General features: G+C 35.9%; 1 protein-coding gene across 2 annotated transcripts in view; it reads right to left on the bottom strand.

The window, feature by feature from the left end:
- Window positions 1–317: 317 nt before the first annotated feature.
- CCDC138 (coiled-coil domain containing 138) overlaps window positions 318–26892 on the bottom strand; it is a 28734-nt gene continuing 2159 nt past the window's right edge. The window contains exons 4-12 of one of the 2 annotated variants that reach the window (XM_066313724.1): window positions 25643–25762; window positions 23691–23768; window positions 23504–23614; window positions 21186–21350; window positions 20323–20439; window positions 19046–19238; window positions 16612–16788; window positions 1711–1849; window positions 318–611 (exon numbers count right to left, since the gene is read on the bottom strand). In XM_066313724.1, coding sequence (XP_066169821.1) covers window positions 440–611; window positions 1711–1849; window positions 16612–16788; window positions 19046–19238; window positions 20323–20439; window positions 21186–21350; window positions 23504–23614; window positions 23691–23768; window positions 25643–25762 — 1272 coding nt within the window. In that variant the 3' untranslated portion in view covers window positions 318–439. The remainder of the gene's footprint in view (window positions 612–1710; window positions 1850–16611; window positions 16789–19045; window positions 19239–20322; window positions 20440–21185; window positions 21351–23503; window positions 23615–23690; window positions 23769–25642; window positions 25763–26892) is intronic. The other variant, XM_066313725.1, reaches the window with a different exon arrangement.

Genomic DNA, 26892 nt, shown 5'->3' with positions numbered 1-26892 from the left:
AACTGCAGGATTACCAAAAGATAATCTTCTAAGATACCTGTCTGCTACTTATCAACCATAAAAATTAGAGTATTTATAAAAGTCTTTGAAGAGTGAAAAGTAAGTAAGATACATATCCGTAAGGAAAGACTGGTATTTCTCATCTCCTTAGACTAAGGATTTAATTGCTTATATTGCATGAGTCATTCAAAACAGCAGCATTGCTTCATTTCTTTAGAAAATATTGAAGAAAGTCATCTAGCATATTACAAAGTTTTTAATTTTTTTTTTTTAGGAATGAGTGAAATACAAGTGAGAATAGCACGATACACAGCGAATTACACACGTGCTTCTTAATGTATTTCTACAAATCAGTAAAAAAAAACCCTACTCCAAATTTCAAGTAACATAGGCAGTTGGTATAAATTATACAGAACAATAATTTGATTGAAAGCTAGTGCTAGTGACTTGTGCTTAGACTGGAGGCAAGAGAGCTACTCCTCAAGAATTCCAAATTCAGCAGAATTGAATTGAGGTTTATAGAGAGGAAGGTGTGATTCGGATCTATAGTTCTACGCAGCTCTTGGAACATTTGATGAAGACCAAACAATTCAAACATCTTCTTATTGCTTCTGCAAAAGATTTTGAATAAAATAATTGTCAATTGAAAATATAAAGGTTTCATATAAACACTAAAGATGCTACAAAAAAAAGTATTTTTAACGAAGTAAAATGTGCATTATTTTGAGTATTTAATATAATCATTCTATGTATGTTTCTAAGCATAAGGTTAATCAATGCATGGTGAGAAAAATTTGGCAAAATTAACAGAATTTTTTCTTGAGTAAGTGATATGTACACATAGTATAATGAAAGCTCAAGGAAAGGCTGTAACAAGGCTTTTCACTCACGTGAAATAAGATTTCAGAGACAATTTAAAATAAAAAAGGATTTATGAGCCAATTTTACTTTGACTAGTAAATCCCAGTTATAATTTATATTAGATTTATATTAGATTATTTTATAGGAAAACTTTTTTTCCTAGAGTTCAATTTTATTCTTTACAGGAAATGAAAACCTCAGTTTTGTCAACAGCTTTAAGTCCAATTTAAAAAGTTACACAGTTTAGATATCCCCTTACATAAATGAAACAACTCCACCGAGCAATGTGCCAGTGAAGCTCAGCAGCACATTACTATTGGTATGATGACCTTTGTTACAATAAACCAATAATCAGTAAGCAATGGGAACACAGTTTAAAAACATTCCAAAACAGGCTTAACTGGCTCAAAATCTTAAATTTAGTTTTTGAAGGAAATTAAAACTGAAGAAGTTTGAATACAAGTCAAAGATAAGACTAAATTTTCAAAGGAGCTTACTACCAAGTATCTGAGTAGAACTGAAAGTCTAGGATTCTCTTCTAAGAATTCTAAGCATTTTTGTCACCTGCAGACATAAGGAATAATTTCTCTTTAAGGCTCACTGTGAGGCTTTGTTTAGTTTGCACTCTGCAAATTGAACTAGATTTATGCACTGATTGAGAGGCTGGTCTTAAACCTCTATGACAGAAACAGTTTAAATTTAACTGCTAACATTAAAAGTCCAGCATTGTATATGGTAGAGGGAATAAACAGAAAAACAGAGATGAGTTTTTGGAAAAGAAAAAAGATAAAAGTCACCAAGTTCATTGACCTAAAAAAAGCTAACAGAATAATGGTAAAAAAGGATTACTTTATTCTGGAGAGTTTGTGCAGTAAAATAGAGAGCTTTTCCAAAACTGCAATATCCAGCTTGGAACTTCGAAGCAATACAGAGCAAGTCTGGAAAAACAATTCATTACTGCAGGCTTCCAGGAAAGGCTGTAAGAAACCTGGAAAAGAAGGTAATTTAAAAACTGTATTACAGAGTTCAGTGCAGAGAAAAGTGTAACTGCTATTGATATCTTTAGAAGGCCTTAAATGTTTAATGTTGCGCAATAATTACAACAAACAAATATTTCAGTTTCTGTTGAATGTGTGATGCAAAACTCAGGTAAAACTAGAAACTGAAAAAATGCAGGTTCCTAAAAGTTCTGACACTACTGATCCTTGGATTAAAAGTACCTATTCTCTTGAGAAAAAAGGAAAACAGGAAACAGAATAATTTTAAACTCAAATAAGAATTCTTACATTGAAAATGTTTATGCAAAGCTCATTTATCATGGTTCTTTCCTTTAGACCATGGGAGGGGACCATTAGGCTGAGCAAAAAGACTCACAAAGAAATACTTTAAGCTGCTGCAGATCACATGGACAGGGATAGCACATATAACAGTTCGTATGAGACCTGAGAGTCTTTCATTATCAGCACACTGTCTCTGCATTCAGTTTCAAGAGAAGAAACACAGTAATTAAGAGGTAAAAGTAAGATCCATACAACAATTAAATACAAAATCCCCTCCCTTAAAATAGTGGATGAGTTTTTATGTCACACTGAAAAGCATTTCCTTCTACCCTGCTTCCCAAAGTCTAGTAACTTAAAAATAAGGTTAAATCCATTCCCTGGATATCTCATTCTTGGCTATCTTATTACATTGCATAATGTTAAAATACTTAATGTGTTCCACTTAATAAGAAACTGCAATATACAAATTACAGCATAAACCAACAAACAAGACATTAAGAAAAGTTCATATTCTGAATACTGTACTTTATAAGTAGAGCATCAAGGTGCTTTTTTATCAGTACAAAGAGCACTGGATGTACATTTTGGTAAAAATTTTCCCCTTTCTCATTCAATGACATACAACTTACTAAATGCAACAAGTAGCCTTGAAGTGAATTCAAGGTTTTAATTTATTTCAGAATGTTTACTGATAAAAAAGCCGAAGAAATGCTACAGAAAACTGTGTGAAATAGGGCTTAAAAAAGAAATCAACTTGGCATTTAAAGGCAGCCTGAGTGCCTAGATAACTAATTTTCTGAGCTGGGCATTTATGCTGAATATTCAGAAAGGACTAAGTTATTCCTATTCCAACAAATGACCAAATGCCACCTCCCTCGTACACAGGGAACTCATGAGACTTGTGGGCCTTTGCTGGTTTATACCCTGAAATGAAGAGACTGAGAAACAGCAAATGCCTTTATCACAGAACAGAGAAACTATGGCTGTATGTAATCTTTCCTCTCTTTTCAGCAGAGGTGCTTTTGCTTCTTTGATTTAAAATGCAGGATTCAACAGGTGGGATCCACAACATACATAATGGAATCTGTGCATGGAAATCATACAGATGCAAGATAATAACAGAGTTTGGTAGCAAGAGGCCAACCTTGCAGCAATAAAAAGCAACAACAACTATAAAGTTTGGAAAAGGCAAGCAGATGTTTTGTGGTTTGCATAGCTGAAATATCCTCTCTTCTTTACCCAAAACAATGCAAAACAACAATTATTCAAAGAGATATGCATTATCAAGGCAATAAATCACTATAAATTAATTTGCCTTTCTGTTTACATCTACTTCCGTGTTTCTTGCATTCTTTCTACCATGTTCAATACACCCATGGTTTTATGCACATTGTCCTCTCAGTTTTAATACTTTCAGTTACAATTTGCTGTCTCTAAATTGTAACAGTAATAAATATATAACCAGAATGAAAGTAATGTACAAAAAAGAAGCAGTAAAAAAAAAAAAGATAAGTAAAGACACTATTTCTCATTTATTTTAGCTTATGATCCTTCAAGGATAGACCTTTCAATACCACTTTCAATATGTTTTTTCAGTATTTCTGTACTTTCTCTCCAGAAGGTATTATTTTACAGGAATTGTCATATAAAAAAACCTCAGGGCTATTTGTCAATTACAGCCAACAGAAAATCCTTAGATGAGTTCACCACATGTGCTACATTTAGTGATATGTGACTGACATACACTCAAGACTTGGTGCTCTTTACTGAGCCACTGGTGTCTATGACAGAACTCTGGGGTTATTAAGTATATACAGCAGAGTCTTAAACCCAGAAAAATAACTAAAATTTCACTTCTGGTATGATCCTGCAATGCCCTAGTGAGTTTAACTTGCTAAAAATCCATGAGAAGTGGTGTCAAACTATGAACAGAAACAGCAAATAAGCAAAGCCCAATGAACACGATCTACCATCTTAAGAGTACTTCCTGACCAAATATTTCTATCACTGAGGAGTGTTTGAAGTAAAATTTCTGAACAATAGCAGGAAGAGACAACCTTCTCTAAAGTAATGAAAATCTAGGACTACAAATTCTGTAGTCTGTAATTCTATAGTAATTTTATAGTAATTCTACAGAGTTACAAATTCATAGAAATTCTTCTAAAATTTGCTAGAGTTCCCACAAATGACTGCCTCTTCCTAAGAAACAGAAATGGTTGGTCCGATCAACCTGCACTGCACCACTGATGAAATGTGTTTTAACAACAAAAACTTGAAACAGTATCTCTTACCTACCAAAGATGCTTATCAGAAAGGGAAGAAAAGAATAAATAAATGTGTGAGGACATTGATATTCAAGAAGCAAACTGAGAAGAAAGGCTTTTCTTCTTTCTACTGCCTGTTAAGACAACAAATAGCTTTAAAAAACTCATTTAGCAAGACTTCTGACTCATCTGACCTCTGATTCATGAGAGATCTGACGGTAACAAAGACTGCTTGAATGAACAGGGCAATCCTACAATTTATTCCTATAAATACCCTTAAATAGCCATTAAATGCTTTTAATTTCTTTCCTGCAGGGTAAACAAATACTGTATTTAGCTGACCTGATCATTTCTTTGCTGCCCTGCTCTTACTGGTTCCTTAAACATATTACATTAAAAAAAAATACACACACATGCTGTAAGCATGTTCTGACTTTGAAGTTTACAAACTAATGTAAAAGAAAATATTACTTTTAAGACAGAGGATTTTTCCTACAAAACAGAAAAGCTAACATGGTAATAATGTCTAAAAGTTTGCAAAGTCAATCATGTGAAACCTGACTTAAAACCAAACATATTTAAATGGACTTTCTGTACACTGTTTATATATGCAATTCAGATAAGTTTTTGAAGATTATACTCTAAGTAATCAGAAAATGAACAAAACAAATATATAATTTAAATGCATCTCTAGGTGATTAACTAAAAATAATAAGCATCACATTTTTAATATTTTGGTGGCTTAGCTTCTGCATAGATTTTACTTTTATTTAATTATTTTAGAAAAATATACTTGGAATTTATCCTGACAGGACTTTGTCACAATTTAAAATAATCTGAAAAAGCCTCCAGTGGTATCCTTAAAAAATTGGGCTATGCTGTAGTTGCATTAACTTAGCTCGATTGGTAAGACTGCAACAAACAATAAGCAATTTATCATTGTTGACAGAATTCATATGAAATTTACCCTCAAAGTAATCAGTCACACAGCATAAAGTCTCACCAGCTATAGTTACCCAGAAAATTCTGTTTCATACCTAAAGCTATGTCACTTCAGGAAATAAAATGACAAATCTAAGTTCATGTTTCAACAAATTAATGATTACAGTTTTGCCTCATTTTCTAATTGAGAGAGGATCTGCTGGGAGAAAGGAGAACGTGTCTCAGCAGTGCAAGTGAATGATGCGGCAGTGTCTACTAGTGTGGAAAAGTTACCAAACACAAAAGGTAACTGAACCACAGCAGAAACACTTCAAAGGAAACAGCAACATCACTTGCTTATAACCAACTCCCTCTAAAAGTCACCTGTAAGATTTGAACCATTTGCTGAATTTAACATTTTCTCCTGTAATCAGTAGCCAGGACTGTTCAGTGTCAGTGGTTAGAGCACAGTGTAGGTGCCTGAGTTAACAGAGCCCAAGTGCCAATTTCAGCTAGTCACCCACTATGTGTTGACCTCAAGTATGATCTGAATTGCTCTTCAGTTTCCTAGGGTGTTCAAGACATTCAAACAGACACGGGACACGATGCATAGGAAACCAATATAATTCTCATATGGCAACTGGAGATTACATCCAGAAAAAAAACCTGGGATAGCCCTGTATTTTATGATGTTTTTTGACTGTCTAGAGCTTGATGGAGGTGATGATAGGGTTGAGTGCTTGAGGCTAAGAATCAGGGGAAAGTCCAAGGCAGACATCCTGATTGGAGTTTGTTATAGGTTACCCAACCAGAATGCAAAGGCAGATGAACTAGAATTGGGAGCATGTCTCATAATTCCTAATTGTTTTCACAGGGACTTCAGCTTACCTGATGCCTGCTCTAAATACAACACAGTAGAGAGGACACAGTCCAGGAGGTTCCTGGAGTGAGTCAAGAACTACATGACAGATAGTGAGGAAGCCAATTAGGGAAGCCTCCCCATTGGTTCTGCTGTTTGTGAACACAGAGGGGCTTGAGGGTGATGTGATGGCTGAAGGCCACCTTGCACCCTGAGATCACAAAATGATAAGAGCTTTTTATTCTTGGAGAAGTAAGAAAGGAGGCCTGCAGGACTACTAAGAGGCTTCCAGAGGTGCAGACTAGTTTAGCCTGTTTAGGAGACTGATGGAGACAGTCAGTGGGATGGAAGGCAGCCCTGAGGGGCAAAGGAATCCAGGATGGCTGGACATCTTCAAGAAAGAAATCTTAAGGCACAGGAGCATGCTGTACCCACATGCCAAAAGACAAGCTGGTGGGGAAGCAGACCAGCCTGGCTGAAAAAAGAGGTTTCACTAGAACTCAAGGGAAAAAAATAATTATGGCCTTTGGAAGAAGTGGCAGGCAATTCAGGAGGACTGCAAGTTGTGAAGTCATGGAGAGAGACAATCAGAAGGGCCAAGGCCCAAGTAGAACTTAGTCTGGCAATTGGTGTAATAGACAATAAAAATGTTTCCATGGATACACTAATAATACAAAGAGGGCTAAGGAGTAACCCTTCACTGGATGTGAGGTGGAAACATAGTGACAAATGATGAGGAAAAGACGACCTAATGCCTTCACTGCCTCAGTCTTTAACAACAAGAGCAGTTGTTTTCCAGGTACCCAGTCTCCTGAGCTGGAAGACAGAAACAGGGAGCAGAACAAAGCTCCCATAATCCAAAGGGAAATGGTCAGTGACCCGATATAGGCACACAAACAAGCCTATGGGACCAGACAGGACCCACCAAAGGGTATTGAGGAAGGCAGTGGGAAATGTTTATCAAGCCACATTCCATCATTTACCAACATTCTGGTTAATGGGGAAAGTCCCATGTACCTGGAGGCTGACAAATGTGACACTTATCTACAAGAAAGGCCAGAAGGATGACTCAGGGAACTAGAGGCCTGTCAGCCCAACCTTGGTGCCAGGGAAGGTGATGGAGCAGGTCCTTCTGAGAGTCACCACATGGCATATGCAGGGATCAGGCCAAACCAGCACAAACATGGGTTTATGAAAGGCACGTCTTGGTTGACCAACCTCATCTCCATCTACAGCAAAGTACCCTGCTTGGTGGATGAGGAAATGACTGGATATTTTTTACCTGGACTTCAGAAAAATTTTGCCACTGTTTCCCACAGCATTCTCCTGAAAAAACTTGGCTGCTCAGGATGTGTAAGAGTGCACTGTTTGGTGGGTAAAAAAACAAGTGAAAAAAAAATCCCAAATTGGTAAAAAACAAGTCAAGAGGAAGCACTTTGCAAAGAGAGAACAGTCAATGCAATGTATTTGCTGGATTTGGACCAAAAAAATGGAAAACTGAACATATGTGTCCTTCAGTAAAAATCTAAAGATATTTTCAGGAACTAAAGCAGAGAAATAAAAAAGAAAATAAAATGTACTATAGGTTTATCTGTGAGTATGTGCATAGGAACTACAGTTGTTGAGGCAGAACAGTCAGATATTTTTGTTCGATAAATAAATGCAGGAGTTAGAACTAATCTAGACTTCAATACCATTTGAGAAAGCAACATATGATATTATATTGCAGAAAATGGGCGTTAGTAGAGTGGCTGGAAAGCGTGCTGTGTAAGGAATTCACTAAAAATGAAATTCAGTTTTAAACACTGATTTTTGCAATTGTGCTTATCTGGTGTACTAATTACTGACTACGGCATAAAAGTAGGAATAGCCTAATAAAATTCAGTGCCAGAACTGCCTACTTAGAATGTAGCAGTATAAAATATATGGAAATCAGAATTATCATACTTGCTAGAATAGCAGAAGCATAAAGTTGATATACTAAGAATCAACATTCATTTTTCCTCGAAAATCACTGATTATCAGTGGATCAAAGGATGGATTTGATCATCAGAGGATGAAAGCTTTTGCCGTGCTGATTGAACTCAGTTTGTCTATGAGCAATCAACATGGTCTTATCATTAAAGACTGATTTTAATGAAGGCTGACAGAAAAACACACTTTACAAATAACCTAGGTAGCATTTTAAATTGAAGTTGTACACTTCTATGGGTTACTTTGTTCAAGAAGCCAGAACAAAAGCTTAGTGAAGCCAGAAGAAGCTTAACGAAATATCAGAATCACAGAAGGAATCAAAACGCTCTCAGTGCACACCTGAAGGGGCTTTGTTCCAAAGACAATGAAAAACTCTAAGAAAACCTTAACATAAATAAACATCACTTGGCCTCACCTGTAGTTCTGTAACATTAAATTGCAAGTGAGCAGGTATTTAAAGTCTGAGCTCTGACAACGCATAGATGTTACTCAAACTACACAATTTTTATTTTCCACTTCCAAGGAAAATCTTTCTTTATGGAATTATTTCATATATGACATTGCTAGAAAAAAAGCTGGCTAAAAAGTACTGTAGTTCTGATAGTAAAATACAGAACAAAATGTGTATAAAAATATTTTTCCTACTTAAATCATTTTATGTAAACTATAAAACTGTAAACTTCTTATTAAAAATATGCAAGTTTGGTAAATAAGAGCTTACTTGAATAAACTTCAATGTCCTAAAGATTTCATAACTTAAGTTGACTGGAAAGTGGATGTGTATATCCAAATACTGATATAAACAACTCTTTTTAACATCAAATACATTTTAAAAGTTGGCATTCACATCTACCTTCAAAATGATAATTCTGCTTAAGAACAACATTATTACCCTAAAAATTCCTAAAAAAAGAGTGAAGCTTTACTTCCAAAATGGATACTTGTCTCTACATAACTTTGTATTTAATGGTTCCTTCTGTTGATTCTTTTGTAGTGGACAAGACAGGGTATAAAATTCAGAATGGTTAAGCATTACATGACTGCTACTTAGAAAAGGGAGAAAATAACAATGCAGACGTTATTTGTTAATAAAGAGGGGTACTTCATACGAAATGAATTTCATAAAAATTAAAGTATTCAAACTAAATTTTAAATTAATTAACAAAAACTGTGCAAGATTTTGGTGTACTCGCTTGCTTTCAGCATATATAGGTCCTAACATTAGCTAGGCAGCATTTAAGAGTCAGAGATCCTTATCTGTGGTTAAAATATTAAACTAAAACATCTATTAATCCAACACATTAAACTGTTTTCAGAAGAATGAATAAAAATTACAAAGGTAAGATAGGATAATAGAGGAAGGATTTCCTTTTAAATGGTTTGTATTTCAGTGCTCAAGCCATGTAAGTTGTAAATCATTTCTATCCCTATAGCTTCAACATACAAGTCCTCAGGACAATTTCACATCTGCTTTTCACACAGGTGAGGGGAATCCTACCTTAATACAATATTCACAACCATAACATTATCCTTTCAGTACTGCAGAATAAACTCACTTGAAAACATAATGATAATATGCTGGGAAATGCTACATTTTAATCTGTTTAAGCATACGGGCATTTTTTACTCCATGCCTTCACTGCTTGTAGTCTGTAAAGCCTCAAAATGCTAAGACTGCAGAGGAAGCATAAAGGGGCGAGTTTGAGTTTTCTTGGCAAATCCTGACCATTGACTTTTTAGAAGTACCCACAGAACAGTGCACGTTGTAGAGTTCCTAACATCAGTTACAGAAGCATTCCAGCAAAAAGGAAAAGAGGAGTGTCCTATAGATAGTCAACAGAAGAAGACTTCAGTATATATGTAAATAAGCACAGCTTCTGACTATGAAGAAAATCCTTTTATCTTCATTGGCTTCATCTGGACACAGACTTGGTTATCCACAACAATAAAATTTTCTTCCAAAAAAAAATTAAAACTAAAAGTAAGGTTCAGTGAATGTGTAAATACAGCTCACTTTTGCATTTATTAAAATTCTTCAGTTATGTCAATATGGTTAAGAAATCACACTTAAGCCCTACCAGAATGTGCCATAACTTAGAGTAAAACTTGAGTATAATTTTGAGGGTTTTTTTTAATGTGCTCTCATTTTGATTTATGAATAAGTACACACTAATATAAAATACACTCTCTGCAAAACAGAAAGAAACTTTGTCTTCAGGTACATTTAAGTTTTATTTAAAGCAAATGCCAGTGTTCTGTAATGTCCAGTGAGCAGGTAAGTTTTGATTTTATTGAATGAACTTAAGGTTGAGAAAGGGGAACCTATTAATCTATCTGACAGGAGTCAGATATCACTGCAGGAAGCTCTCTGCCAACAGATTTCAAATCAGGCATGAACCAGACTGCAGTTAACAATGGTATTTTTGATAGGTGAATATAAACTCCCTACATTGTTTGAAACCCTTTTAACTGATTCACTAATTAAACACAGTAAGCTGTGTTAGAACACAGGAAGAACACTATTGAACAAGATTGCGTATGACAAGTATTCAACTACAAGGTGATTTAATACCAACGATGTGCTGTCCTTCAACATCCACAGAACAAATTTTCTTGATGAGGTCATGCTACTTATTACTAGATTGTTTCCAGAAAATGTTTCAAGTCTGGTATCCAGGAATTCTCTTGAACACTGTGCTGCAACTGCTGTCCTAGAAACAAGATCTGCTGAGAAAAGAAATTTGTAGTCTTAGGGAGGGAGCTTTGGGGTATGAAGATGTCACTGCTCCATACTATACCAAACTAGATGATTAGAAGTAACTATTACTTTAATTATCAAACATTAATTTTAATAGTAATCTTAATGGGAAACAGTAAGAGCTTTGTTAAGCAATAAATACATTATATGCCATTTGACTAAACTGAAAAATCAGCATGTAGCAGTTAATATGTTTTGCTCTCAAAATTTCAAAGGCAGTCAGAACACTCTGCATTTGTAGAAATCTATCACCAAGTCATTCAGCATATAACAAAACACTAAACCTACTTTCTATGACAATTCTATCAGAGAAGATTTTGGTTTTAGATCTGTCTTCAGAAGGATCATAGGTTAGAGATGGGACTGAAAACCAAACACCACAGCCTGGAAGCTGCTTTCCTTAACTAAAGTAAGGAAACCTTCAAAAGCTGTGGTACCGAAATCTTTCTTCCCTATTAAATGAGCAGGAATAGATGTCTTACTCTTTTCCACAATGAGACGCAAGAAAGATGCCTTCATCTGAAGCCTCAGATTTGAGGAAAAGAGCACCATGACTTGTAGGACTTGTTCCCTTGACTCAACTTTTATCAGTCTTTGCAGTAAGGGAAAGGTGGGCATCCTCCAGAAAACAAGCATGTATTGAAACACTGGTAATGGGTATGGAGAGCAAGAAAGAAATTGGAAAGGATATAACTGAACTGACAGTCTTCCTATCTGACCATGGGACCAATGAGATAGCTATACCAATTTATACACCATGATGCATACTTTTAAACAAAAATATTAGCAGAATTTAAGAAGAGAAAAGAGATAAAATATCTTTGTGGAGTTGATTTTCTACTGTCAGGTTCACAAGAGGATGTTAACTCTCACAACTGTGGAATTTAGAAGCAAGTATCGTTTCCCCTAAAGAGAGCTGACTAAACCAACTAGACTGCAACTTAGGCCACTGAGCTCATCTGAAAAAAAAAATTTCACCATCATATAAACCACATGAAATATAACATAAATTATTTAGAATGATATCATTTATCCTAAGAATTATCTATAATTTCATGTCAGTTACTTATTAAGTTTCTAGCGTAGGTTAAAATAAGCAATTTGCTAACAAAATGCACGTGGTTAGGTAAGGACCCACACAGCTGCAAAATTTTGTTCCTCAAATCTACTAACAGTAAAAGTAATGACTAGAATCCACAGAAGTATTGGAATATGGAAAAACCCCACTATGAGAGCATAAAAGTAAACTGAAACTGAAGTTCTTTTGACACAAAGTAAACTACCTGAATTACTGCATAACATCTTTAGCAGTTTTCTCTCACTCTTGTGCCTTGAGGAGCATACTAACCTCAACTTTTTTCACCCCTGACATTTAAAAATCAGCCTTTGGTCCAACTATGAAGGAGTTTGTGTATGACAAGAACAATGATCAATAGAACATTTTACCTCCTCCTTAGGGCTTAAGATTTTTGTAAAAGAGGTGAGGGAAACAAGATTGGCATATATATATATATTTATACCACACACATATATATATTCTGTGCATTAGACACATTGTTACAATTCTAAATATGTAATGATTGGGTGTACTGGGTCTGGCTGAGACAGAGTTAATTATCTTCACAGTAGCCTTCAAAGTGCTGTGCTTTGTATTGGTAGCTAGAAAGGTGCTGGTAACACACCAGTCCTTGGCTACTGTTAAGTAGTGCCAGCAGTTTCAAAAATTCCTCTCCACCAGCAGGCTGGGGTTGGGCAAGATCCTGGGAGGGGACACAGGCAGAACAGCTGATCCAAAGTGACTCCCATACCATGTGGTATTTGCTCAGCAATACAAGCCAAGAGAAAAGAGGAGGAGGAAGGCAGCACGAGAGGGGACGGGGGCATTCTGTATTTATGACACCTTCTGGAGTAAACTCCATGCATGCTGAAGCCCCACTTCCCAGGATGTGGCCAGATACTACCTACTGGTGGGATCCTTTGGTTCCATGTGGGGACTTTGCTTTTGCTCTAATAAACTGCCTTTATTTTGACCCACAATTTATTTCTTCAATCCTAATTTCTTTCCCTGTTCTGCTGAGGAACGGAGTGTCAGAGTGGTTTGGTGGGCACCTGGTGGCCAGCCAGGGCCACCCCACTATATTGGGACAAAATAGTGGGATTATTTTTTTCAGAATTTCACAATGGCATGGAAACTCACAGATGTCTGGGAAATAACAGTGCAGCTAAACTTGATGCAACTAAAATTCAAGAAACACATACAAATTAGCTTCTTAGGGGTACCAAAATTCTTAAACATTTCTTCACAGAATTCCACAAGTGGCCTAGCTGGAGAGGTACACTATTGTTATCCACCTTTGTACAGAGGATATGTAGAAAGCAAAAAAAAGTACTGAGGCATGTCACCTTTCAGTCCTCCACCATTTCCCATTGAAATGTTGGTGTCAGGACACTCAGAGATTGTTGATGCTAAACTTGTGAAAAAAAATAGACTGCATGAAAGCTTGTCTGACAATAAGATCCACAGCAGTGAGACTTAATTTTAAATTGCCATTAAGGTCTTGTACATAGATAGAAAAAAGATGATGCTAATGCCTCAGCTGTTGCATTTGACATCACATTTTCAGTAAGTGAAGCACTATCAATGTTGTGTGAACTTGCAATGGAAACCTGGATTCTGAACCCACTATACCAGACATATTATGAAGCAAAAATCAATGATACTGATCCAAAATCTAAGAACATGCAAACCAATCCCAAATCTGCTTAAGCAGTACTGCACACTCTCATCCTAGTTTCCAGCAAGAGAAATATCTGTCTTAGTCTAGTGGGTACCTTCAGAGAGATGTCAACAAGTTAGACCCGGACAATCACCAACCATATGAAGTTTAACACGGTGAAGTGTCAGATTCTGCACTTAAGATGGGGCAACCCTGGATGTACAGACAGACTGGGGAATCAGAGGCTGGAGAGCAGCACTGAGGAAACGGATCTGGGGGTCCTGGTCAGGAGAAAATTGAACATGAGCCAGCAGTGCCCTGGCAGCCAGAAGGGCCAACCCTGTCCTGGGAGCATCAGGCACAGCATCATCAGCTGGACAAGGGAGGGGATTGTCCTGCTCTGCTCTGCACTAGGGTGGCCTCACCTCAAGTGCTGGCGACAGTTCTGAGTGACACAGTATAGAAAAGACATAAAGGTATGAGTGAGTGTCCAAAGCAAGGCCACAAGGATAGTGAAGGGTCTGAAGAGGAAGCCTTATGAGGAGTGTCTGAGGTCACTTGGTCTATTCAGCCTGGAGGAGACTGAGGGGAGACCTCACTGCAGTCTTCAATAGCCTCATACAGGGAAGAGGGGCATGGTCATGATTTCACTCTCATGACCAGTGACAGAAATCAAGGCATGAAGCTGAGTCAGGGGAGGTTTAGGTTGGATATCCATGGAAAGGGTGATTGAACCCTGGAACTAGCTCCTCAGGGAGGTGGTCACAGCACCAAGCCTGTCCGTATTCAAGAAGCATTTGCACAATGCTCTTGAGCACAGGGTGGGACTCTTGGGGTGTTCTGCACAGGGCCAGGCATTGGACTTGATGATCCTGATGGATTCCTTCCAACTCAGCACGTTCTATGATCCTGTGATTCTTCATATGCAGCTTAAGCAATTATCCTTAATATATGAGGGCAACCTAGGCTTCATTTCTGGAACTTGAGAAAAGTAATTTCTTACAGGGGAGAGAACCTACCTAAGGTTCAGATAAGCCTGGACTGCACAGAAACATTAACATTCATTGCTTACTATAAAAAAAAAAAAAGGTACACGCAGTTACAGGGAGTACAGTACAATTGGAGTACAGTCCAATACAGTAATTATTTCGTATCTGATTCACATTTTTCAGCCTGGACAATTGAGATTCAAATCTGTAAAAACACCTCATAAAAAGAAAAAAAAAAACAACCTTAAGAAATAAAGTCATAGAAAATTATAGGCTAGAAAAATCTCCACTGGCTTTTTCCCCATTTAATTTCTAATTGCTTCATCTCTGAAGGTATTATTTTTGAGCAAGAGTATTGTAACACTCCTACAGAGCCATAAAATTACTGCAACGAATTGAGAGAATGCCTAGGATGATACATATTACATAAAATAGAAGTCTAGACTTTGCCTCCTGCTGATTGGATGCTGTCTTTTGGGGCAATATGACCCCATATTTTAGTATAGGGCCACTACCTATGTCTTCATATTTACGGCTGCATATGAGTACAGCTTTAAAATTGAGCATGAATTCCTGTTTTACTCTAACACTGAGTTCTCTTCTGAATAGTTACTGCCACCTTCCAAAATTTGTCTTTTAACGACTTTTTAATTGGAAACTTACCAAGGAAAGAAAACGATTTCCCATTGGCAACACTATTTCTTACTGTTAAAAATTTCCTGCAAAACACTATGTATTGGAAAAGACCAAAACATACCTAATTTGTGTATTGGCAATTTATTTAACCAAAGAGTAAGGCTTTACATAAAGCTTTATATCCAGCTGCCAAGAAAATTTTCAATCAAATGTCAATTTAATTAACCAGTACTCTTCCTTCCCTGACTTCACATAGATACAACTTCTCTGAGAATCAAGAAACTGCAGGCACCTAGTGTATCAGAATGACTACTGCTAGGTAACAGAAGATGTACTGTCACAGTCATTACCCAAATAAATACCAAATACTGTCCATCTTTCTTAGACTGTTATCTTTGTGCATTCAGTTAATCCTTTCCCAATCACACTTATGGCTATTAGGAAGAATAGGTTAAGACTCCATTACTTACCTGGTCAGAAAAAGACTGCAAGGAAGAATAGAATTTTAGCTAAATATTTTTGAACTTAGGTTGCTACAAAATTGCTTTTTTCTCAATGTTATACCATCCTAAGTCAAACATGCTTTCTATTTAACTAGTACAATGCATAATAACAAAACACTTCCAAAACAATGTACATTTCTGTTCTTAAAGGTAGTGAGTGATTTTATCTTCAAAAAATAAAAACACTCATAAAGTTAATTGAACATGGCATTGGAATGTGTCACTACCTTCATGCTCATCCAGGTGGTTATCAACTGATCCTTACCTGTATCACCTGGAAAAATGCTACGAAAAATAAGTTTACAAATGATTTTCTAGGGCCAAAGAACAGTAATATTCAGCAAAACATAACTTTCCAAACTAGATATTGAACAATGATTGGGAATGAGCTGTTCAAACTAGGAGAAATAAAACAGAACCTATTTTTTACCTCCACCTTCTGGCAGGTTTTCATGATTTGGCTTCCCTGGCACAGCCTGACTTCAAAGAAAAATATCAGCAAGGTAATATAGTGGAACAAACTGGAAAGCCAAACAAAAAATAGCTACAAGAAATTCACAGCAAGAAATAAGGAAGTAACCAAAACAAAATACAAAATACAGTGGCTGAGCAAAAGAAGAAAACACAAGATGACTCAGAAAAAGACAATTCAGAAATATATTTTATGTCTTTACTGAATGTACACAATATGAAGAATTGCTAATAGTACATTAGACTATTTATACAGTTTTATATTGTATTTTTATACTGCTTCAACATTGTTTTTATGCTTTCCCCACCTGGTTTTTTTTGGGTTTTTTTTTTTTTTTGGGGGGGGGGGGGGTGGTGTAATTAATTTATCAAATTTACCAGATTCCATGGTCATCTGAAGTAATCCATCAAGAGCACTGGAAAGCAGACATGTACTGGATACTTTTAGGTGACTTAATATGACAGGCACACATTGGTATTCCAAAAATAAGGCCTTCCCTTCATCTGTCTTCAAGTCTATGCGAAGGGACTCAAATGCCTGAGCCAGGTAATCCACTGAAAATATCAGAATACAGGCAATAAAGCTTCTATAATCATTGTTTCATTAAGCCATGTGAACAGCTATCTGACAGTTACTACAGCAGATACACACTTAAAAATTAAATAGCTGAAAATATTGAATTTAATTTTTATTTAAGGCTCTGCCTTAAATAAAAATTAAATAGACTCTGCCTATTTTTACTCCTTAACAATTTACTGTGAGTGGAGAAAAAGACCATCTACAATTTATGTTTTAGAAAAATATACTTACAAATGTAAACTCCTGCAAATATTTTGTTAAAGATGAAAGAAAATACAAACTCACATAGCTTGAGACAATGTTGGTTTCAACATCTGGGAAACCGCTGTTAAGGGAGCCAGTGGCTGATTTGCCTGAGTGAGAGCAATTATTTTCATGAGAGCAACTAGTCCCATTCCTTCTATTAAAAGCTGTAGTTTAAGTATAAACAATTTATATTCTCATCCATTGTGAGAAATTATACAAAGGATGTAGACTAAGCGAACCAATCTATTTTCTTAAGTTCCTGCTGTCAAATCTTCCTCAGTATCTTGGAATGGCATTGATCATCTGGAGCACAGAAAATGAAGTAGAAGGAAACAGTATATCCTATTGCATAAGTTTAACTACGGTGCCACCTGCTGGATACTGACATTCTGAAGGAATGAGGACATATGTTCAAACCAAATCTGCTGTTTTATCACCAGATCATTAGTGCCATGTGGTCAGAGTGATCAAAATTCATACACGGTGATATCTGACATATGTTTAACAACAGACTGTATTTTTTGTGTTCCAGAAGCCAACAGTAAAAAGCAACCATGAGAAGCTGAACTGATTAATTCTAATAAAGACTGTTGTTCATCTGCTTAGGGTGTATCAGTCTGTCTGCAATAACTAGTTCTTTATTTCAATTCTTCTTGCATTGTTTTTATCAAACATTCCTAGAATGTGAGCCTCAGTTTGAGGCTAATTATCATGCCTCACCAAAATATGTTGATTGAAATAGTTCCTTCCAACAGCTGGAACATTGTGTTAGTTCATGAATGATGTCAGGACGGTCTTCCACCATGTTTTATTCCCATGTTTACTACAAATACTCACAATATAACTACTGCACAGGTCATTAGGCATAAAACATAGTAATTTCCTAAACATCTAATCCAGAAGCATGACTTCCATGAATAAAAACTCTATTCATTATTTATGCATTTAAAATCTTTGGCATTCCTGTTTCGTGTCAATCAGGGTGCCACAGATTGTAGTAGTTTTGCGATTTGGATCTCTGTTGTCTAAGAAATGCCCCAAAACTTAACATATTTCATCTGATTTTGACATTTTGGCATGGTATTTCAGGAATACCTTGAAAATCAACATCTCTGTAACCTGTATCAATCTCTTCGCATGTTACTTGTAAAGATATTTTAAAATACAAACCATTCTGAGAAAAAAATGGTAGCAAAAATAGAAACATGGAATAATTTAGGTTGGAATCTAGTCCAACCTTCCTGTCAAAAGCAGGATCTCTGAGGTTAGGTTAGACTGCTCAGTTGTAACCCCACTAAAAATTACTTGCTTTCAAAACGATCTGTGCTTTTAAAATTTCTTTGAAAAGGGAAAAATAAGTGGTTAGTACCACAAGGAGCTGGAAAAAGGTTATAGAGATGTTCATTCTTATGCTACCCTTATAAAACTTATTCTTCCAGAAAATCAGTTATGCAGACACATATTACTGCTAAGTTACTCCAGGTAAGCAGCAATCACATCTTATACCTGCTCTTAATGGTATAGAATTACTTTTCTGCCTGACTTCCATAAAAAAGAATCTGCAACACCTTGCTCCCTGTTTCTCTTGAAGAAAGATAAGAGTTCATAACTGAAGGTAGCAGTTAACAAATCAGCTGAGAGAAGAGTTACCTTATTTGAGTTGTATTTTCCACATCTTTCCTCACACTGTCCAGACAAAATCTGATTTGTGCAATCCTGCAGTGTCTACTTTGAAACCTTTGTCTTCTCCCCCACTTAAGAAATGCTGACTTGTCTGACAAGTCATCACATCAAAAAATCCCACATAAATTCTAACATAAAATGAGTAATAGCAAGATTCATACTTTTATATTTTGCTTCAGAATACCCAAGTAAAATCACTTTTCACTAATAAAGCATAATAGACTCTATAGTATCACTAAAATGCTTTTTGTCCAGACAGATGACTGAAATAGATAAATTAATGTAAAAGAAATCTTGACTTACCTTGTTTCGCTGTTTTAAGCACAATCAAAGTTGACAGAAATCTCAGAGGCATACAGAAACTCTTGAAGAAAGCTGCTGACTTTGATTTACTTTCTGTAGACTGTTCAGAAGAACTGTGTGGGTTTCCCTTACTCACAACGCCTTTGAAAATATCTTTGCCAAGTCTTCTCATGGTTGATCTCATTTTTGCATGCTGCTTTAAACAGTGCATACAGTTAGTGCAAACATTAAAATTTGACATACATATGCTCTCCATGCAGTTAAATATTAAATTGCAAATGCTTTGACCATGTATAGGAATATAATCAGTACAGGAAATACTGCTTTGTGTTCTAAAAGCAGCTGAACAATATTAACACGATGCCTTATCAACACACACTTCAGCAAGAGACTACTTAGTGAGGCTCCTGGATACTCTGACATTATTTAAGCTGCCTCTGGTTCCAGAAACAACTGTTTTGTTAACACAATGTTGTAAGCTTACCTGAAGTTATAGTCTTTAAAAGCATTTACAGAATCAAGGTCTAAATATGAAGCTTAAGAACACTGTACAGTAACATCTATTAGATTTTCATCATAAAGTCTACAGAAATATTTCCACAGAATCAAACTTCACAATATGCTTGTTTAAAACATAGTTAATTAGTAGAACTGAACACAACATCATACGATTGTACTGCATTTAAACTCAGGATATTTACAAAGTCTTTATCATTTTAGCAATTTAGCAAGTGAACATTGACAGCACTATGCTAGGTCTTTACAGTATAACTATTGTCTTTTTCTTAATTATATTGCTAAATATTTTCTTATAGCAGTCTAGTCAAAAACAGCAAGGAATGTCTTGTGGTTAGACACCAAGCAGACTACAGAAAAATCAAAATTTTTTCACGGCTTTGCCACTCACATCACTTTCAACTAATCTCATTCATAAAATACACAATAAAATAACTGCATTCTCTAGTGCAAGTTTTGATAATACACATGCAAAAATATAGTTTCAGATGTGCTTAGACATCACAAGAGAGATAAACAGGAAAACTACATTGAGATATAAAATGCAAAATTTAAATTTAACTTGAAAATGTTAAAATTTGTTTTTCATTTGCCACCTGTCTGTGGTGAACACTAGGAATTTATGTTTTACAAAGACAGCAGTTTCTTTTCTATATGCTACCTGAAAACATCCATTTTTCTTATGTATTTAATATGCAAAATCCATTAGTATCTTCTGTGATTTTTTTTAAAACATACTGCATGAGGACTACTTGTTTTACCTGTGTATCAGTGTCTATCTGTCTTATAGACCAGTAAATAAATTTAATCACAGGCACGTGCAGTTTAGGATTCACATATGGCATCCACTGGAGTTGCTCAGTAACCATAGGCAAAAGCTGCAAAATTATACAAAAACAGAATTACATGCAGAATATGAACTATTCTATAAGCTAAGTGTAAGTGAAAACAAACAAACCTCCTAACTTTTTTTTGGAGTTTATCAGATTACATATTCAAACATTCTCTGGGCTGATCCAGTACAGCTCACAGAATTATAACCATACACAGGTTTTAAATTTTAAATAGGTTTATATGTGGGAGTGGAGATATATGTGAACTCAATCTCAGTAAATCAAATCACAGTGGCAACAAATCTTTTATATAATGGATAAATAAAATGAAGTGAATTTTCTGAACACCTCACTGATTTTTAAATCTTGGTATCACAAGAAAAAGCCATAGAGGTGTTGAAATACAGCATAGCATCACCTTTTATTGGTGATAAATTGAAATTTTAGTATCTAAATAGGCATTAAAATATTTTAAATTTGACCTGTTCATCTCCTTAAAACAATGTATCACATATAAAAGACAAGACAAGCTATCACCTCACAGAATTCACCTGAAATAAAATGCTGAAAGTCTCAGGTTGAGACAGGACACCACCCTTTTTACTAAAAATTATCTGTATGCCTTACAAATGACAAGTTATCTATTGTATCTCACCACTGGAATGAATATTGACTTACTAACAATTATTTTGTTTTAATTACATGCTGACCTGTTATACTCTCAGAATCATTTAAAACACACTGAAATCTGAAAACATATTAACACAACCAAACAAGCCAAACCTCTTTACCTTCATGCACTTTTCCTGAACACAGGTGTTCCTTGAGCTCTGGGCAACCATAGGTTTATGAGTGTCCTCTTTCTCGTCTTGTGTTTCTATTTTGCTAAGATACTGCTCAGAGATCCAATCCATAAGGTAAGTTAAGAGCTCATAAACTTGTGAATTCAATGGTAGCTGTAATATATTCACAACATCAGGTATTTCAGCTTTTGATTTAATGCTTTTTCTAAGTTAAAATAGTATCAGATTGAAACACATGAGAGTACATTAGCTATGAAATATTATCCATAACAGAAAGGATGAGTATTTTATGAGAGGTAAGAACTGAATCTGAGAGGTGAGTTACTGTAGCGTGAGACTGTGGAAAATGTATCCAAGGAGACAGTGATCTTGAACAGGCCATGTGTGCTCTGCTGGGCCTTGAACCTAGGGTTCGAGAAGCCTGTACAGTATTAATGTAACTGTAATGTACAATATCTCTGAGAAAGGTAGACTGTGTGCAGATCCCAGGTTGGAAGGGGGCAGTCCTGACTGGGAGACCACAGTACATCAAGGAGTCAGAGATCCACACCACAGTTAGCCTGAGCAGGTTGCAGTCTGTGGTGTGCTGCACAGATGAACCAACAGCAGTTTATCCTGTGTTTGGCTTCAGGATAAACTTAGGCAATTTTCTCTTGGTACTGCTGATCCTGCCTGGCCTTGGCCTTGTCTAAAAGGGCAACAAGTTCTTCTGTGAACATCCTTCAAGAACAGAGCTATTTTCTTGCAAGAAAATGCTATATATGTTGAGTGGCTTCTCTCAATGGACAGGCTCTGCTCAGCATGCCCTGGTCAAAGTCCACCAGGGCTCCATTTGATGCTGCACAAACAAAACGCTCCCAGCATCTAAAGGGACACAATTTTTACCCACTCTCTATATTCCTCCTGTTATTCTGTCTTATTAGGCATTTAATGAAGCCATTAAGGTCTTTCTTACAAAGACCCAGAAGGAACCGTGCAGTGTTTCTTTCTCTCACACCTCACTCCCCAGTGCAAAACAAACACCTATTGTGATGGTCTCTGGGTGTGAAAAACATATCCCCCTAGTTTATTTTGTACCTGGTCAAATGGTAATAAAACAGCTTGGAAAAGAACTCACATACAGAATCACTACAGTTTATAATTCTGGACAAATGAATTACAGGGGAAAACAAGTCTTTGATGTCCTTCTCACGGGGAAATTCTTATTTCAATGCACTAGATCAACTTTGTTTCATTTCATGTAATCCACTGTTGATAAATTTAACTGAGTAACTAGCATTGTTTAAAAAATGAACAAAGAATTCATGAAACTCTCATCTTGGCTTTACTACACTGCAATGAAATAGACTACAAAAGAAATCCAGATACGTGAAGACAGGCTGCATGAACAATTCCTTAAAGACCTCAAAAGTTTTCTTCTATCTACCTTCAGATACCTCTTTTCCTCTTCACTCAAAACTGTAACTACTGATACTATTTGTATTTCATGTACAACCAAAGTATGCTAAAACTTACATAATGAGAATTTGTTGGCTATATATAGACAGCACAGTTTTAAGGTATTCATTGTAGATCAATTAGATAGGGTGGTGTGAATAGCTTTTTCATTTCACAGTTTACCTCTAGTTGGAAAGAAAAAAGCATAACCAGCTGAGAGGTGTCAGCAGAGTAATACCATAAATGGAACTACATGGAGGCAGAAAGAATTTAATTAAGTGATATAAGAAGATATTTTTTAAGGAAAAGAAGTGATTGTTTTGGAACTGTGAATGAACATTGGATTTAATCTCTGTCCTTCACTAAAGATTATTTCTCAAAAAAATAACAGTAGTATACCACTTTTGGTTTAGAAGATTAAGGTTCTTTATCGGATACTTCTGAAAGTAGTTCTTGGATATTTCTGAAAGTACTTTTTTCCTGGTGTTATTCATAAGGATAGTGCTGTACTGTAGCAGTAACCAGAATCAGTCTAAGATTTGTTCTGACGCAGCAAAAGAAACCTGTGACAGGTTATAATTAAAACTGGCAGATGAAAGACAATGATCTGAGGAGGAAGACTTGTCATATAAATAAAAATATACACACATACATACACATAAGCAATATGAAATCCAAGACATATTTTTACCAACGAACTTAATTCTTTAAGTTTGGATTTTCCCCCAATACAATGTTTCTCTTCTTAGTGTAACTCATACAATAAAATTAGAGGCTACACTTTGCCATTTCTAGCAGATGCACAGAGAACGTTACACTGCCTAATGTCTTTTGAATTAAAAGATTCAAGACTTCTGCTTAATTCTTACCGTAGCAGTTTTTGAAGTTGCCATCACTTTTTCCTGTTTCACAGGTTTACTTTCTTTCGTCACTTGACATGAATCGCTAGATTTACGTACCACTGAAAATTCATGCTTCCTCTACAACAAAATATAACAATGAATTATATTTCACTGGTTACCTATAAAAGCAGGTACATGTAAGAACAAACCTTACTTGTAGATTCTCTAAATGAGCTTTTATTTTTCGTGCTTGACCTTCCAACTTCTTGTTCAATTCAGTTACATCATTTACCTGAAAGAAGCAGAAAATATTCAAAACCGTAAATTCAAAACTCACTTCCTGACTTAATGATCACAGTGAAGTAATTTGATGTAGTTGTTGCGCAGGTAAATTATTTAAGTTCAAGTTTTTTTCTTATTAGCATGAAAAGTGATAAAAACAAAATAATCATCCACCTCCCTCAACAAATTACAGGATCATAGATTGGCTGAGATTTGAGAGCACCTGTGGAAGGCATCTGGTCCAACCCCCCAGCTCAAGATGGGGCATGAAGAACAGGCTGCCATGTCCAGACAGCTTTTGAACAGTTCCAAGGTGTGAGAGTCTTATCTCCTTCAGAATAAATAGGACAGCAGCAGTGTCTCATTGTTGACCTGCAGCCCAACCTTTCAGAGTCCAGGAGAAAAACAAGCACTATATGACACTCTAGATATACAGGCACTTCACATTTGATCACTTTTCATGAAAAAGTGACATATGAATGAGTACAAAATCAATAGTCTTGTTAATGGGGAAGCTGGTTATTGACCACACTAAAAAACCAGTTTGCTCGGTGAGAAAAGATCAGGAAAACTGAAACCTCCATTTAAATAAAAAATACATGCTCTATCCATACAACAATAAACAGCATAACCATCACAGAAGCCCTCAGTTCGCAGAGAAATGCAAAAATTATATAGTGACAGGAAATAAGACAGATGGGTTGCATCAGAACTATCAACATCCTAGGAGTTAGGTCTGACCTTCTTAAGGAAAAGAATAAGACTGCTGTAGATTTTTATTGTTTTCAGACTATCAGAACACAAATTAGTTCAATGAATAAACAATGTTCAAATAATTTAGAAAATTTGTGTATCACCATTTTATATCAGATGTAACAGTAAAGTGAGACAAATTCCTACTCTAAGCACTACAATGAAACACCACTCTAGTGGTGAAATAGTGAGAAAATACTGCCTCAATTAAAATTGGCAAAAATAACTGAAAATACTGATCAAACTGAAGTTAAACATTCTACTTTTTATTTAATAGAATCAGCATAGCAATTTGGCACAGCAAATCAGCACAGGGTGGATTCCATTATGTCATTAAATACTTTCTCTCCATCCATTCTCAATGGATTTTCCCTTCCTAACAATTAGCTGCTGCTGATAGTATAGGTTTAATGATTTCTGCAGCTGCAAAGCTGGGGAATAGAACCTCAGCTTCACTGCAACCAGGATGTTGCTTTCATGCTATTGTTTTAACCAAATCAAGTATAACTTTGCCTGGGTAATCAGGGAGGAGGGAGGATTAGGATGATCTGTACTTGGGCCTACGTATCTTAGAAATAAAGCTATTCTCTACTAGGTCAGGTGAAACTGTACCTAATCATCATATGACAGATGATAATTATAACAATTGTTGGTAGCTGGATGTGATTACTACCTTAAACTAGAATCGTGAAAATCATAAGGGAAGATATTTACCAAAATTCATGCTTGGGTATATACAATAGAACAATGGGGGCTTAATGATTAACATAGAACGAAGAAGACTATAATACTGTGTGTCTTCTGAGCCTTTGTTGGAGTTGGATTTGGGTATGTACCCCGGCTCCCAGAGCTCTCAATAAAGCACCTCAATCATTCCATGATAATGTGTTTTCCTCGCTAACATTGCTAGTGAGTCAGTGGAATAAATCCAACTTCTTTTTTATACCGTAAAAGGTCAGAAAGGCTAAATTTCACGTACTAGAAACAGGTGAGAAAAGTACTTTTAGTCATTCATACAACTCTTGTCTCAGAGAAACAAAAGGTCAGCAATTTTGCAAACTGAAGCTGATCAAATATTTAGAATTGTTGACTGTAACATGTAGAATTATTTATTACAGGAAATAATTTTACCTGTTTTCTTAAAGTGTCATTCACTTCCTTCAAGCTGTCAAATGATGACTTCAGCCTCCTATTTTCCTTAGTTATTTCTCTCAAGGCTTCTGTCAGCTGCTTAACTTCTGCCTCATGTTGCTATAGAAATATCAAATTTAAAAACATGTTTTAAAAGAGACTAATCTAGAAACAGTAAGTTCCAGTTAAGTGTTAAAAGAGTCAGACAAACTTTCAAATATCAAGCTTTTCATATCCAAATTTGCACATTCGGTCAGCAGTGAGAAAAACAAGATCTGTACTGCCTATTAAGAAGGATTTATAGAGAAACTGAGAGCAACATGCACAGCCTATAGCTCCTACAGCTGCCTATTCTTCCCAGACCAAATATATGCATGTATATTTCTCAAAAAAATTCAGATGTGGGATGCGTTTGTGAACTAAAATCAATGACAAAGCTTTTACTTACAGCTCACTCTTCCAAATATTTACAAAAAGTTGTGACTGTGTTTTGAGATTTCAACTCATGTTTCCGGTTTTGCTTACTCTGAATCATGCAGAGTGAGAAACCAATCCTATGCCTTGTAGAGACTGGGGCTCTGGTTTACAACACAAGCACATGAATTATTAAATACAACCTGCATATCCATTGTTGTTCATCTCTTACCCCTGAAATTTGTTTCACATTGAATCTTCTCTGGACCTTAGATTTAAGTACCTCAGATTTGGTAAAACGGCAAGGTTGTATTTTACTGAAAATCTTCCAGCTTTCATTTCTCCCCTTCCATGAATTCCCTCATTTTCACTATTCTTTCCTCCCATGCCCCCAAAGTTAGGTTGGTCTTCGTCTAAACTTTCTGAGTCTTTGTTTGCTAGTACTCTCTGCAGTAGGTGTTATTGTCATAAGATCCCACTGTGTCTTAAAGCATTCCCAAGGAAATCCACTACAACTACAGCTAATGCAAACATACTCATTTAACTTACACACAATTACAGACAGACCACTTTTTTTCCTCTAACATTGATCACATAGCTTTCACTATTTTACAAAACAATTACCTCCTTTTTCTAACTTGTAACTGTAAAATATACTATACATCAATCAAGTAAATGCCCCATTCTGAAACAGAAGTCATACAAAAACTCTAGCAATATTGTTCAGTACTTTTTATTTAAATCCCTCCTTTGGGGATTTCAAGAGCTTCAAAGAAATAAGCAGGATTTCCAGCAAATATGTGATGGCTTAAAAGAGCTACAAATGAAAAGGGCAT

The sequence above is a fragment of the Sylvia atricapilla genome, chromosome 2 (genome assembly GCF_009819655.1).
Source record: "Sylvia atricapilla isolate bSylAtr1 chromosome 2, bSylAtr1.pri, whole genome shotgun sequence".
Classification (NCBI taxonomy): Eukaryota; Metazoa; Chordata; class Aves; order Passeriformes; family Sylviidae; genus Sylvia; species Sylvia atricapilla.
The sequence above is the reverse complement of the archived record's forward strand: the minus strand, read 5'-3'. Positions and strand labels throughout refer to the sequence as shown.